Source organism: Ahaetulla prasina, chromosome 1 (genome assembly GCF_028640845.1).
Source record: "Ahaetulla prasina isolate Xishuangbanna chromosome 1, ASM2864084v1, whole genome shotgun sequence".
NCBI classification, from domain to species: domain Eukaryota; kingdom Metazoa; phylum Chordata; class Lepidosauria; order Squamata; family Colubridae; genus Ahaetulla; species Ahaetulla prasina.
Window position 1 is genome coordinate 201,714,045 of NC_080539.1, and position 15,774 is coordinate 201,729,818.

At 37.3% G+C, this 15,774-nt stretch overlaps 1 protein-coding gene across 1 annotated transcript in view; it reads left to right on the forward strand.

The window, feature by feature from the left end:
• The window catches only part of DNAH7 (dynein axonemal heavy chain 7), a 189,113-nt gene that overhangs the window by 70,779 nt on the left and 102,560 nt on the right, over nt 1–15,774 (forward strand). The window contains exons 21-31 of the mRNA XM_058188377.1: nt 1,568–1,708; nt 3,935–4,147; nt 6,428–6,537; nt 7,065–7,233; nt 8,050–8,152; nt 8,251–8,378; nt 9,551–9,763; nt 10,541–10,639; nt 11,726–11,974; nt 12,839–12,988; nt 15,519–15,701. Coding sequence (XP_058044360.1) covers nt 1,568–1,708; nt 3,935–4,147; nt 6,428–6,537; nt 7,065–7,233; nt 8,050–8,152; nt 8,251–8,378; nt 9,551–9,763; nt 10,541–10,639; nt 11,726–11,974; nt 12,839–12,988; nt 15,519–15,701 — 1,758 coding nt within the window. The remainder of the gene's footprint in view (nt 1–1,567; nt 1,709–3,934; nt 4,148–6,427; nt 6,538–7,064; nt 7,234–8,049; nt 8,153–8,250; nt 8,379–9,550; nt 9,764–10,540; nt 10,640–11,725; nt 11,975–12,838; nt 12,989–15,518; nt 15,702–15,774) is intronic.

Sequence of the window (15,774 nt, forward strand, 5' to 3'; positions counted from 1 at the left end):
CCAGAACCTGTCAGAACCTTCTTAATTTCACCCCTGGCCTTACCCCCTGCCCCACAAAAACCCAAGTTTTTTTTTTTTTTTGAAAACACATTTTTCCTCTCAAAGAGAATATTTCTGAGATTTATTTATTAGATTTTTATCTTACCTTTACTTTTGTTCAATTTAGGACAGTGTGTCAAGTCATCATGCATACCTTCCACTCCCTATTTTCTCCAGCACAACATACTTTTAAGATAGGTTGGCTTGTCACCCAGTGAGCTTCTATGGTCAAGGGTGACCCGGCACAATCTCCCAGTTTCAAGTCCAGAACTTAGCAACCATACCAAGGTGGCTCTCGAGATGATATTAAAAGCAATATTAGTTATGACAGCAAAAAGAATGAGGAGGAGAAGAAGGAGAAGGAAGAGAAAAGAAAGCTTTCTGAATATTCTTATAAAGCATGTTTTTAAATTAAAGAAAATAACCAAATTTTAACGTTAAGGAGATGAATCAAGGTAACATTGGAAGCTCTTATCTGACATTCTCACCACTAATTTTCATTTTTATAAAATGTTTTTAGATACCATCTCTAAAATCATTTCAATTTTAATTTACCCTGTGAACCAAATTTCCAATTGATTTTCAGAAAGAACGCTTTTTAAAAATTTTTAAGTCATGTTTACTTTCCATCTCTTTGTACATCTGAGTTATTAATGGTTCTAAAATCTACTGTATAACCAAGAATTTTCTTCTTTTTAATTTATTTCAGCATCATATATAGTCTATTAGATTTTGCATGCACTGGTTAAATGGAAACTTAATATAAAAGAATTATATTGTAGTCATTGAAAGAACAACAGATTTTTGTAGATTCTGTGACAGATTTTCACATCATGAGTACAAATCTAATAAAAGTGGTAGATGGACTTTTTCCTCTTTGAACCTTTTAAAAAAATTAACTTCAATTCATTTATTATATTGGCTAATCACATTCTTCTCTTCTTCTTTACTGTTGTAATTACGCATAGCACTAATTTGAAACATACACATTTTTATGCTTTTTGTGCCAGTTGAGGCTAGGCCAAATCTACAAACAATTCTTCCAGCATGTCTACGTGGAAATTGTTTTATTCCTTTCAAAGCCAAGCGAATTAAGTTTTCTAGAATTCAGTTTTTATGAATTGGTTTGTGGCTGTGAAAGGTGGAATTGCAAAACATTCTGATTTTTATGTGAATGAATAGTTGGTATTCTAGCAAAAGAAACCACTTCAGTATGATTATAGTGGTTAAAAATTCATGTGGATTTCGTTCAGTATACCTGGAGGGCTCTAGATACCCTAGTGTAATTGTTCTAATGTATGAAGGGCTGAGTCACAAGGCATTTCTCTTCTGTACAGTGTTCATCAAGAATCATGCAACTTGGATTTCTTTATATACAGTATGTTGAGCTCTAACTAAAGTGGTGACTGATGTTTATTGGAGCTGATGGAGTAAGGTCATAGAGACAGAACCAAAAGATTATGACAGAAGATATTTGGAATCTGCTTTCTAGTTTATTTAGCAAGAGTTTCATGTTTTGTATTTCCAGGTGATTGGATCTGCAATAGATTCTTATCCAAAATCTGTCCGTATAAACTGGGTGAGAGACTGGCCCGGACAGGCAGTTCTTTGTGTATCCCAGGCTTTTTGGACTCTCGAAGTGCAAACAGCTATAAAAAACGGCCAGCAGGTAGGAATGTTTTAATAGTATGTGAAATGTTAACAATTCCATCTTCTTTAGAAGATATGAATAACCAGTTTCTACAATCTGCATACTTGGTAATATGAAGGTGTTTGAACCAGTAGAAAATGTATGAGAAAATTTGCAGACCTTTTTTCCAAATTTGTACCTTCATAAATGCAATGAAAATGTTGAAAGGTAAAAATGCTCCAAGTTACTGTAGTCAGTAGGACATAAAACAGTGATGAAATCATACTAGTTCGCATCAGTTCAAGCAAACCAGTAGTGATAAAAACTACCAGTTCAGCGAACCAGTAGTAAAAAAAAAAGCTACTGGTTGGTCCAAACCGATATTTCCGACGATCAGCTGTGCTGCACGATTTAATTCACTAGAAAGTACAAATTCCTGCTTTCTAGCGAATCTAAATAGTGCAGCACAGCTTTTCCCATCCTCGCTGTTCTGCTTACCTTGTTAAGTATCCTTTTTCTGCACAAAGTGTGTGTTTGGTGCGCACTGCACATGCACATGTGCACAGCGCGTGTTGTTGCATACTTTGCATGCCTGCACAGTGTGCGTTGGGCATGCACTGCGCATGCGTGCACATGCAGCGTGCATTTGGTGTGTATTGTGCATGTGCATGCGCAGTGTGCATTTGGTGTGCACCGCACATGTGCAGGCAGCAAACCACGGAGGATTTCACCACTGACATAAAGTGTTCTTTATTGGTGATGCTTCCCTATGTATTGGTGAACTCCTTCTCCTCCTCTGACATGAACAAAGGCTGCTATTTTGCAAATATCATGTGTGATATTTTCTAAAATGTCCTTATGTTAGTTGTCTTCAAGTAGAAGCAAAACATTTTGTGGCATGAAAAATGTATTGAATTTGTTATTGTATAATGCTATATAAAATGATACAACGTGGTTCAATGGGTCTAGTCTTTGAAAAACACCTCATATCTGTACGGATAACTTTGCCCCTGTTTTCGAACCCTGTTTTTCTTTATTAAAAGAGAAATATTGGATTGCATCTAAGCTAAGATAAAAAGGATTGAGCCCAGAATAAGTTAACTGTATTAGTTAAAATTACTGTAACAAGTCAGTTATGATTTAAGTCCCAATTGTTTCAGTGAGAATCAGATTCAGTTTATTACGTGGTAAATTTAACCACTGTAACTTTAATAAAAAATTGCCAACAGGGCTTCAGGTATTTGTGGTAACCCCCCATTTCCCCACTCCTTTGTTTTCCTCAGTGGAGAATTTCACTGGTATTTTTTATTGCCAGGGCCTGGCTTTCTCTTCTATAGAAGTGAAATTTCAGGATGTAGTATAAAGAAATACTTCTAGCGAAGCTATCAACTAATCAGCAGAGGCCTCAATTTACTTCCCATGTGGAGTTGAAGCTGTGTCTAATAATGGCTCAAGAGCAGATGTTTGAAGAGTAGAAAATCCCGTTGCTTCTAACGAATGTCATTTGGATGCTCTGCATAGGGCTGGCTAGCCTCAGAAGATCTGATCCTTGACATTGATGGCGAGGCTTATTGCTTCTTTTCATTTACAGAGAGATGTAAATCTTGAGTAGCATAAAATTATTTCATTAGTTTCAATGGAAGAGAAATTGAATGGGAAGAAAGCAACCAAAGGGAGGAAACAGCTACACATAAAAATTTCCATCCCTTCAGGCAGAAATCCTGTAGGGCACATGAATCTTGGAGCTTCCAATACAGATTTCTGTGAGAAAGGAAGTAGGATTGTCCTTCCTAAATGCCTAATTTATCCCCCTCGATTTCAGTGGGATAAAGCTTGGACTGTAGGCTCTGTCATAGAAAGAAAAATCCTGAGCCTTACTGATTATTTTGTTCTCCTTTGGCACCCCACCCCCCAAAAAAATCTGCTACTCTGGAAAATTTAAGTAACCCTATGAAATAATTCAAGTGATGGACTGGGAAACAGGTATAGATGGATGAAAACCAGCTACCATCACTTTTCTCCCTTCTGATGGCAGACACCTCCACAAAAGCCTTTCTATTGTAGAACTCCTTGAACTGATGTACGCATGTATGTATGTATTTAAAAGAAAACAAATTTATAATGTGCCAGTGAACAATTGCTTGTCAAGATGATGGCTGCAGAAATGCGAAATCACTTCTAAAAGCAGCAGTTAATAGAGCAGTAGACACTGAGGTTGATGTTTGGAACTAATTCACTTCTCTCTGGTTTTTCCTTTTCACTCAGGCTCTTGAGAATTACTTGACCCAGTGCAATGGGCAGATTGATGGCATTGTCACCTTGGTGCGAGGAAAGTTGTCAAAACAGAACCGAGTGACCCTTGGAGCACTTGTGGTCCTGGATGTTCACGCTAGGGATGTGCTTGTATCTCTTGTAGACAAGCATGTCAGTGATGACAGCGACTTTGAATGGTTAAGTCAGCTGAGATACTATTGGCAGGTAAGGGATGTCTCTGTGAATCCTATTAGGAGGTAATTTCTGTACTCAGCTTTTCTATTTGGACTCATTGCTGACATAGGAGGAAAGATACACTAATAAGCCATTTTTTTGCTGATGACAAAAGATTTTACTCATCATTCTGCAGCGTGTGAAGTAAGATACCCAATAGTCATACATATACCAATTACACTGTATAATTAAAATGATTTTTTCATCCCCACATTCCCTATATACTTGCTGAATTTGCAGGAGACTTACCGATAAAGCTCCTTCTGTCAACGACCATAGTTGAGTTTCTCTGAAATTGTTGGCTAAATCATGCTTTTATTTTTTTTAAAGGAGTCATAATTTTTTGAACTGAGTGGCCTTAATCTGATTTTTGTTAGAATCACACTATTGAGGACCTAGATTTATTATGTGGAATGCAATATTAGAAGGAAGTTACCTCACATAGACTTTTTTCAAAAGCAAAATGCCTCAGATAGAGTATCATACATTTTCCAAAAAGCTTGCTGATTTCTTTATTTTAAGATAGCTTAGTTGACATCTTTTCCGTTAACTGAATGTGACAAGGGGAAAGCAGTGAATAGTGAAAATGGCCAATTGTGTTAGATATGAAAGTGCCAAATGTACTGACTTACAAAAGTATTAAATAATAATTTAGTGTTTCTAGTGTTAATATGTATTTGGTAAGGGTCTTCTAAAATAATTTGGACATACTAATATAGGGCATAGTCCTTTAACAGAGGATATAGTGCATGCAGGGGTGAAATTCACTTACCTTCCCTATTGGTTCGCAAATATGCACCACACATGCACAGAGGCTTAAAATCATTGCAAAAAAGCGACGTCATGACATCCGCGCAGGTGGGCGGAGCCTCCCACAGCCGCTGTTACTGGTTCGCCTGAGCTGAATAGAACCGGCTGAATTTCACTTCTTGAGTGCATGATTAATGAAACAGTAGAAGTAGGAAAGTCACCTCAGGTGTCTACCTTATCTGGGGAATGGGTGTGCTTTGCCCAGCCTCCAACAGTGACATTTTAAAGACTTCTTTTACAAATCCATTCTCATCCTCCACAATTATTTTCCTCCATAAATGTGTTTTAATAGATAGTTTTTGTTCTTTTTGTAATCACATTTTTTATTTCAATGTTTATTTTAAGAGTTTTCAGGCTTGCACGCTTGTTCAGGAAGTAGTAGAAAAACACCTTTCCTGCAAATGTATTTTCATATCAGAGTTATGATTTGCCTTCATGTACATGCAAATAACTTCTTGAAAAGAGTGCTTTTCATCAAAACCACAGTAGAGGAGGCAGAATTAATTATCCCAGCCCGCTATTGCAAGCTTCTGTATATGTTAAATGAAAACATCAATGTAGTTTGGGTTTTATATTAATTCATTTATATGAATTACACTGATTATATATCTGTTCATACTTCCATGTAATCAGTGGTATTGATTTTTATAGCCTGGGTTATCTGAACCTTACTTGATAGAGTTACTTGATCTTGTGTGAACCTATCTGTTCTGTAAATCTACTTTGGAAGTCAAAGTAGTCAATTGGGGCATGATAGCTCAGTGATTAGTTTGCTCAGTGGAAAGCCGACAGCCCAGGTTTGAGACCTAAACACTGCATGATAGGGTGAGCACCTGTTACTTGCCCCAGCTCCTGCCAACCTAGCAGTTTGAAAGCATGCAAGTGTCAGTAGAGAAATAGGTACAGCTTCAGCGGGAAAGCTTACTGCATTCTGTATCTTCATGTTATGCTAGCCACAGGATGATAGAAGGTGGTGCAGGGGCTCAGCAATTAAGAATCAGGGCTTCTTGACTGGAAAGATGGCAGCCCAGGTTTGAGACTTGAGTGTCATGTGACCAGGTGAGCTCCCATTTTTCCAACTCCTGTTTACCTAGCAGTTCGAAAGCATGCAATGGACCAGATCTGATTCAGATGACCCTGAGAGTACAAATATATCCGCAAGTGGCCTCAACGACTCTCAGAGACTTAATAGCCAACCTTCAGAGTGTTAATGACCAGATGACTGCAAAGATTGTAAATCTTTCCATTCCTCACCAGAACTGAAAAAGCTTCTTAGATGAGAAATGAAATGTTTTCAAGGAAAAAAATCTCAAGAAAGTCCAGCTGCCTTTTGAAAAGCACCTTTGGGTAACAATTATGTAAAATAATTGTTTCTAAAATTAGGTTTACTGCAAGCCTACTTATTCTTTATTTTTATTTATCTTCAGTCTTTTTATATGTATATTTCTTGTCTTCCACTAGGAAGGGCATCTAGAAACAAAGATGATAAATGCTGACTTACGGTATGGATATGAATATCTTGGCAATACTCCAAGATTGGTTATTACTCCACTTACAGATAGATGCTACAGGTATCTCCCTTTATAAGTTAAAAGAATTAATATAATAGTAATAATGTAATGGAGATATTGACCTTGAATGTTGTCCCAATAAATCAGAAAATGGCTGCATGTTTTCATTATTTTTTTCCTTAAATATAATTATGGACATTCTGAATAGCAATTATGTTCAGATTTTAATTTCAAGAGTTATTATTAAAAAGCCAAATATTAAATTATATTTCTGTTCTAAAAGAAAGCCAGGCTACTTTTATGAGTCCTCCATTTATATTTCTGCAAGCACCCTTTCCCAAGTAGATCTGAAGTACTTTACAGCTCTAATACATTGCATTTCTTCCTCCAGTTTTTGGCACAACAACAATTCTGTGTGATAGGTTGACCTTACAAATAGATGGTCAGTGAGCTTCCATAACGATGGACATCATGGCCAGAACCAAAGTTAAGAAAGGTGGCAACTGAAAGAACTATGGTGAATAAAACATTAGTTGTCAGAGTTATCATTGTTCTCCATCACAATTTTCTTTTTTCCATCTTTTCAGAACTTTGTTTGGTGCTCTTCACCTTCATCTTGGTGGTGCCCCAGAAGGGCCTGCTGGAACTGGAAAAACGGAAACAACCAAGGATTTAGCAAAGGCTGTTGCCAAGCAATGTGTGGTTTTCAATTGTTCTGATGGATTGGATTATCTTGCTCTGGGGAAATTCTTCAAGGTGGGAATGAAAGAATATTACTGAAGATGTAATGCTGAGAATCAAAACATACATATCCAAGTGCTTCAATAAGAATTTAGGCAATTTAATTTCTTTGTTTTTAATTGATTTATTGGATTTATGTGCTTCCCGTCTCGCCTCAAGGTAAGTAGTCATACTTTGCTTTGTGTGGGGCAATGTTCTAGAGAAGATATGAGACACCAAGGAATGCATGTGCTGCAGGATATTAGGCTATGGACACACAGAAATACTACACACTGTATATGACCATACAACACAGGCCACAGACATAAACATAACACACACTCATGCTCAAAAACATGTACACTGGCATGCACATATATTCACTGCAGGATTTATTAGGTATGGAAAAGGTTTCAACTTCATTTCCTTCTTCTCGATATCTCTTCCTTGGGTCTTGTTTCTCTTCTTTTCATAAAATGAAGGAAAAGGCATACTCAGAGATATGACAAGAGAGGGAAATAAGCCCCCTCCTCTTTTTTTCCAAGCATTGATTTGTTGGGGAAGTTTGAATGTGAAGCTTTGGTGCCCTCTCTACCTTCCCAACCAACCAATCAAGTCGTCCACAGTTGTCCTTGAGATGAACAGTGATCCACTGATCCCCATCTTTTACACTCAGCCATTAAGAACTGACCCAAAGAAAGCAATAAGTATAGTTCTAGGCTACAGAAAAAAGGTGAAAGAACATTCTGAAGGCTAGATTGAATGACAGAGATAATTCTTGCTCCCATAGCTCTTCATTGGTTTTCCAAGAAGTATTGGAATATTTTTCACCTTTGGTTTCTTTCTTTTTAGGGTTTGCTTTCATGTGGAGCCTGGGCTTGTTTTGATGAATTTAACAGAATTGATTTGGAAGTATTGTCTGTCGTGGCCCAACAAATTCTTACAATCCAAAGAGGTAAAACATTTCCTGGCTAGATTTTAATCTCTTATGAATTTAAGATAAAATCTATTTCAGCCAGGTTTTAAGTGCTGTTTCTTTCTCTTTATTCCCAGGTATCAATGCTGGTTCTGACATTTTGGTATTTGAAGGGACTGAACTCAAACTTAACCCAACATGTGCGGTCTTCATTACTATGAATCCTGGCTATGCTGGACGCTCTGAACTTCCAGACAATCTTAAGGTATTGTGATTGCATTTACCAAAGGGTAACTCTTACGGACTTCTATGGAGGAATACATAGGATTGTACAGTAGGAATATTTCTTGTCATTAAGAAAATCCTTTCTAAAAATTAATGATAACATTGGGAATAATGATGAAATGACATGTGATTGATGAGAGCAAACTTCATGAAATATATTAGGCATAACCATATTACATTAATTTGGTTTAAACTTAATTACATTTAGTTTAATAACAGCCTTGGTACCTGCCCCCTCATGTTTTGGAGTGTGCTATCAACATGTCATTCAAAGAGGGCTTTTGCCTCAAGAAAAAGCTGAACATCTCAAGATTAGACAGACTATTAATTGATCCATAAGATCAATTCTTTCATTGGTGCAAATGTATATACTTAGTGCTCCAGTTAAACTTTCTGCTTATCTTAATTTATTAATTTACATTGATACACGTGTCATTTATGTTTTGGTTTGTCTGGATTTTTCATTTTGCGTATTTCCCATGTTGATTGTGTTCCATCAAGTTGATGGCGACTCTTGGAGACTATATAATAGGTAGATTTTCTTCATGACAGTCTCTCCCCTGTTTGGTCCATCAGGTCTTCCAGTGGTGTGTCTGCTTTACCTTGCTGCTGGTTACCCTCTTTTTCTCTTTCTTTCCCTCTTTCCAGCATTATAGACTTTTCCAGAAAGCTAGGTTTTTGCATAATGTGTCCAAAGTGGGATAATTTGAGTTTGGTCATTTGTGCCCCGTGTGGAGAAATCTGGATTGATTTTGTTATGATCTGTAATGCGATTCTAAAAGCAGCTACATATTTTTTTCCAGGTTTGTGTGCTTAGAGTAACAAAGAGGTACCTTGATTACACTTGCGTGAAATGTGAAACAGTTCTCCAAAATCATGTCATTTTGTGGCATGCAGAGTCCTGTCTTTTATCCCTTTTTTGTGTGTATTGTTAGAATACAAAGCAGGGATGTGAGAGAAAACTTGCTGCCTGTGAAAATGTATGCATATATATCATTGTGTGTTACTCATTGCTTTTCCTTCTCCAGGGAGCCATTTGTCATCTTGATAATGAAATTTAGTTTCACTTCACTGTTTGAGAAGCTATTAACAGGCTATAAACATCACTATTCAGACTGGGCAGTTACCTGTCTATTAATGTGTGTTTAATAGGCTTTGTTTCGGACTGTTGCCATGATGGTACCTGATTATGCCATGATTGCTGAAATTGTCCTGTATTCCTGTGGATTTGTGACGGCACGGCCACTCTCTGTGAAAATTGTAGCTACCTATCGCCTGTGTTCAGAGCAGTTGTCTTCACAGCACCACTACGATTATGGGATGAGAGCAGTAAAATCAGTGCTCACGGCAGCTGGTAATCTGAAGGTAGCATTTGATGCTCTTTCTCTGTGGTGTCCTTAAAGTTCTACCTTTTGGTATTTTGTTAGAAATAAATCTTTGTTTCTCTTTTGAGAAATATAGTTTCTTTCAGGACTTATATCCTGCATGTCCAAGAAAGCAAACACTTTATATTTGAATATGCACAATTGGTATTGCAAAAAGACAGTGATTTATATTTTTTGTTAATTCAAAAATTATAAAAAAATTCATTAAACAGCGGCCAGCTTGCAATACTGGGGTTTAGTGCCATGGTAACTGTATGTCTCCTCTATTTGCTTGAAACGTCCAGTTAAATGTTAGTTGTGTGGAAGAAAAACATTGCACATGATCAATCCATTATGACTAATAGGAGAAGTTTGGCTAGATATGCGGTCAGTCTGACAACCTTTACAGAATGCACGTCCAGTGCTTTGGTCTTGTCTGGCAGTATGTTGGGTTAGCTTATTGTTTGACCCAATTAAATCATACCTTTGAATGCCAAACAATCAGAAATTCATGTAGAGTTTCAAGCCACAAGTCATATTAATAATACGTTGTCACTGGAAGCTTAAATACAAATCACATCTAACAACCTAATAGCATCCGATAAGATATGAAGATGCCTTAAAATTGCTATTACCTTTATCTTGTCCTTGATCATTGTAAAAACATATCCAAAGGTAACAATTGTAATGTGAAAAACAGAGTCATGTGATTGAAGATGATGGTAGTCTGAATTAAGATAAAATGATTACACTGAAACTAATGCTGTGTTTTATACAGCTGAAATATCCAGAAGAAAATGAAGAGATTTTGCTGCTTAGATCCATTATAGATGTCAATTTGCCTAAGTTCTTATCCCATGATCTCCCACTTTTTGAGGTGAGGAATCTTTTTAATCTAATGTGAATTAAAGAAGTAAATGATGCAGAGTTTATATATTAACAGGTTCTCAGATCTCTTTTATAAACACAATGTTATTACTCTTGTTGGGCTATAGATTAGTTTATAAGTACTAGAGAATTAGTATATGTGTGTATGTATGTATGTATGTGTGTATGTATGTATGTATGTGTGTATGTATATATATATATATATATATATATATATATATATATATATATATATATATATATATGTATGTATGTACGTACGTACACAACTATGTTTATATTAGGGTAAAAAGTTACAAAAAAATTTTTGGGGAAAAATACCCCATTTTTCTTTCATTCCCCTTGCCTTCATTCCTACATAAAGTCCTGTCCCTTTTTCTTCTGATTATACATGATTACTTCTTGATTATAATTCTGCCACTCTTGCCACAGATCTAGAATTTGCCACATTGGTAGAGATTGATCTTAAAGGGATCATCAAGCATAATCTATACCTAAATTTCTTCAGTTGCTCATTAAAAACCTTAAGTGTGAAGAGAAAATAGGAGCTTTGCAGTCCTCTGCTCCTAGGCTCTGTGTGTCTGATGTAAATGTAAAACCACACTGTAGTGCAATGCCTACAAAGAGGCTGAACAATATTAAACAAATTCTAAATTCCCACCAAAAATCCATGCCCATCCATGTGGGTGGCATGATTTCATTCATTGGCTTACTTGCTACAACTTGCATTCCCCCTGCAAATAGTAGATGGTTCTTGACTGCCCATCGATGAATCCCCATACTAAGCCATAGTTCAACTGTGCTTTGTTGTGTAAACTACAATTGCTATAGGTGAAACTATGCACCATATTAAAATCAACATTGTGTCTATATATGTATGAACCTATGCCTCTGAACTGGGCCTCAATAAAATGGTATCTTGTATCAATACTGACTGAGAATTCTTGGGGGTATTTTCAGAGAAACTTATATTGCTTGGGGAAGACTTTTTAACAGTAGTCAGATCATACAGCTGGTCTGAAAAGGTATTTTGGACATATTTAAATACCTTGCTTTATTGTTCATGCTTTGGCAGGGCATCACTTCAGATTTATTTCCTGGTGTGAAGTTGCCGAAGCCAGATTATAATGACATCCTAGAAGCAATCAAGACAAACTGTGATGAAATGGACTTGCAAATGACTAACTTCTTTGCAGAGAAAATCTTACAGATATTTGAAATGATGATTGTGCGTCATGGCTTTATGATAGTTGGAGAACCCTTTGGTGGAAAGACCTCTGCCTATCGTGTTTTGGCAGCTTCATTGGGCGACCTGTGTGAAAAAGTAAATCAATTTGCTTTTGTGAAAGATCTTGTTCCAAAAAGCAAAGGTTATGCTTCTGTTCAAAATATTAAGAAGTATAGTCTTAATTCAATTCAACTTTTTTACTTACTAATTATTAATAATTGCTATTGTTAAAACTTAAATTCAGCGGGATTTAACTTCTTGAGAATGATGTTTTTAATTGCAAACTCAAAACATGTTTGAATTTTTAACATTAAATGTTTTAAAACGGGAACCTTAATCTAGTAATTGTAACCTAACAAAACAGAATTGGTAGAAGTCTACTAATATTTAGTGAATGAGCTCTAATCACATACTTTCCTTATTTGATTGTTAACAGTACAGATGGAATCTGCACACCCAGAGTGATTGTCTTCCCCCTGGACCCTGAAAAGAGCCATAACTATTTTCTTACCATTAATGGGACATGTCACCTTGTAGAATTTATAGTATACATCAGTTTCTTTTCCTCTCCTCTTTATTCTGAACTTTTCTACCCTGAGGTGATTATTCTTGGCAACAAACATCCTACTGTTGATTGTATTCACTTAAGCAATTATAGGTGACCCAAAGCTATTGGGGAAAAAAAAAAAGGTGATCATGAAAGTCAAATCCTTTTAACCTCCACCACATGTCCTAATCCCTTGAAGAATACCTGAGGCAGTTGGATGATTTCTACTTGTTTGGAGAACATTCTATTATTATTTTTTTTGTCAGGAGGTGCTTGCTATCCTTTTTGGAGCGTGATGTTGACTGCCTTTTGTTGCTAATGACCAAGAAAGTAGTAATTTGTTTATATATTATTAGATTGATGATATGAGTATGATCTCCACATGTGAAATGCAGTTTATTTTGTGTGTTCAGGGGCTCATGGAGGAAAATAAGGTTCAGATCACTGTTATCAATCCCAAAGCTATAACCATGGGGCAGCTATATGGACAATTTGATCCGGTCTCCCATGAATGGTCTGATGGTATCCTCGCTGTCAGTTTTCGAGCATTTGCTTCTTCGTCTGTAAGTAGATGCTCAAAATTAAATGTTTTCAGTTTCATCATATGAAAAAAGAGAAATCATTCCAGAGATGGAAAAAAGTCCCTAATCGTTGATTTTATCTTAGCCAAACATTCTATGATTTGATCTATTGCATCTATTGCATTTTAAGGAAAGATGACTAAAGATATCTGAATTGATAAATCAATTGCGTGCATAAGAGTACAAAACACTTATGCGTGCATAACACTTATAACACAAAACACTTATAACACAAAACACTTATGCATGCATAAGAGCACAAAAGTGCCTACCGTTCCTGTCCTATTGTTCTCTTTATTATATCTAATTAATATAGCTATGCATATCCTTTACATATATATATATTTGTTTTCTGAGGTTTTCGCGGGTGTTTGTATGTAGGTCTTTGGTTATTCGGGTTTTCTCCCGTGTAAAATTGGAAGTGTCTTGGCGACGTTTCTACGAAGTCTCATTCGTCATCTTCAGGCTTCAGCTTCGTGCTTTTGGGAGCTCCCAGAAGCACGAAGGTGAAGCCTGAAGATGACGAATGAGACTTCGTCGAAACATCGCCAAGACACTTCCAATTTTACGCGGGAGAAAACCCGAATAACCAAAGACCTACATATATATGAAAACAAATATATATATATATAAACAAATATATATATATAGAATATATATATATATATATGAAAACAAATATATATATATATATATATATATATATATATATATATATATATATATATATATATATATATATATATTTCATTATATGTTTTTCTTTCTTTTTTTACTATGACAATGTTTATGTATACTGTTGTGACAAAATTAAATTAAAAAAAATCATATTCATTATAACTGGTAGTTGTGAATACATAGCTCATTCTTTGTATTTTCTCATGTGTCCTGCAAAAAGGAGTTGGATTACCAGCTTCAAGAAGGACTGATCCACAGGACTGATCCTTCCTCTCTTTTTGCTTGTCTGTTGCTTTCTTAACAAATTTCTAGGGGTTTATCTTATAAAAAAAGAATAATATATAAGTAATACAATAAAACATCCATGGTAGAACTAATCAATACCATTATTAATTGAAATGATACTTTATTAAGTATAGGACGAGTTTCTTAACTACAGCCCCAGGGACTTCTGGGATAGCTGTTGCCAAGCAATGCGATTATAAAGCCCAATGTCACACGACCAGGTGTTTAGCACTAGCAGTCCCAGCAGTTGGTAAGTGGGAACCTCATGTGACTGTGACTTGCAACTTCCTGCTGACTTCCAAGAAGCAAATCAATAGAAAACCAGCAAGAAGTTGCAACTTGTGGTCACAGCAAGCCTTTCCTTAGGCAGCTTGCAAGAAGGACAAAGGATGAGCGGTGTGGGTGGGCAAGTGAGAGCTACAGACTGCAGGTGAGTGGTACAGGCAAGTGCAAGTGCAGACAGGCAGGCTACGTACAGGTGCAAGTAAAAATAATTAGGGACAAGGGCAGTTCGGTGCTATGGACGGTGGGTGCATAATCAGGTGTTGTGGGCAGGCAGGAGAGTAGGCTGATGGGTGCTATGGGCAGGTGCAGGTGGGTGAACACGAATGTAGGCAGGTGGTTGCGCTCTACAGGGTATGGGTGGGATTGGGTAGGCAGGCACTATGGCAGGGGTGTCAAATGGATTTTTTTGAGGGCTGGATCAGCATTGTAGTTCTCCTCCATGGGCCAGCTGAGGGGGAGGGGGAGAAATGAGATGGATGCCTCCTGTAGCACCCTGCTGGCCAAAACAGGGTGTGTGTGTGGGGCTCGCACAGCTCCCTCGCACCCCATTTTTGGCCTGGACAGCCTCCTGCAGCACTTTGTCAGCCAAAATGGACTGTGCAAGGCACCCTGTGCCCAGTTTTGGCTGGCAGAATGCTTCAGGAGGCCATCCAGGACCCAAAACAGGGCACAGGGGGCTACACAAGGCTCCCTTGTGCCCCATTTTGGCCAGCAGAGTGCTGAAGGAGGCTGTCCAGGCCAAAAATGGGGCACGGGAAGTTCACACGTGCGTCCCTCCACCCCCTGTTTTGGCTGTCTGAGGTATCGAGGGCATTTGCTATTTCCATGCTGGCTCCGGGGGGTCAGATTTAAGCACCCCACGGGCCACATCCAGCCCATGGGACTTGAGTTTGACATCCCTGCACTATGGGGTACAAGAACTCCATGCCACCTAATGAAAGAAAGTGGCAGGAATAGCAGGAACTTATGAGAAACACTTGGGACTTCTTGCTGATTTTCCCATAGACTTTGCTTGTAGGTAGCTGGTAGGGAAAGTTTTAAACGCAATCATGTGACCACAAGATGATGCAACAAGTGTGAGCCAGTTGCCAAATGCCTGAATTGACCATGTGATTGCAGGGATATTGTGACAGTCACAACTATGAGGATCAGTCATAAGTCCTCACATTCAGTGCCATTATAACTTCAAATGATTGCTGAACAAATGGTTACTAAGTGAGGACTGCCTGTAAAGTAATATCAAAATATTTTTTTTCCAACTCAGACACCAGATAGGAAATGGCTTATTTTTGATGGACCAGTAGATGCTGTATGGATTGAGAATATGAATACTGTGCTAGACGATAACAAGAAACTCTGTTTGATGAGTGGTGAGATCATCCAGATGTCACAGCAAATGAGCCTTATTTTTGAACCAATGGATTTAGAAGTTGCATCTCCTGCTACTGTAAGTTTACAGATTAAGAGATGGTTCCTTGCTCCTGAATGATTATCAATCATCTTGAAAAAAAGAAATTGGA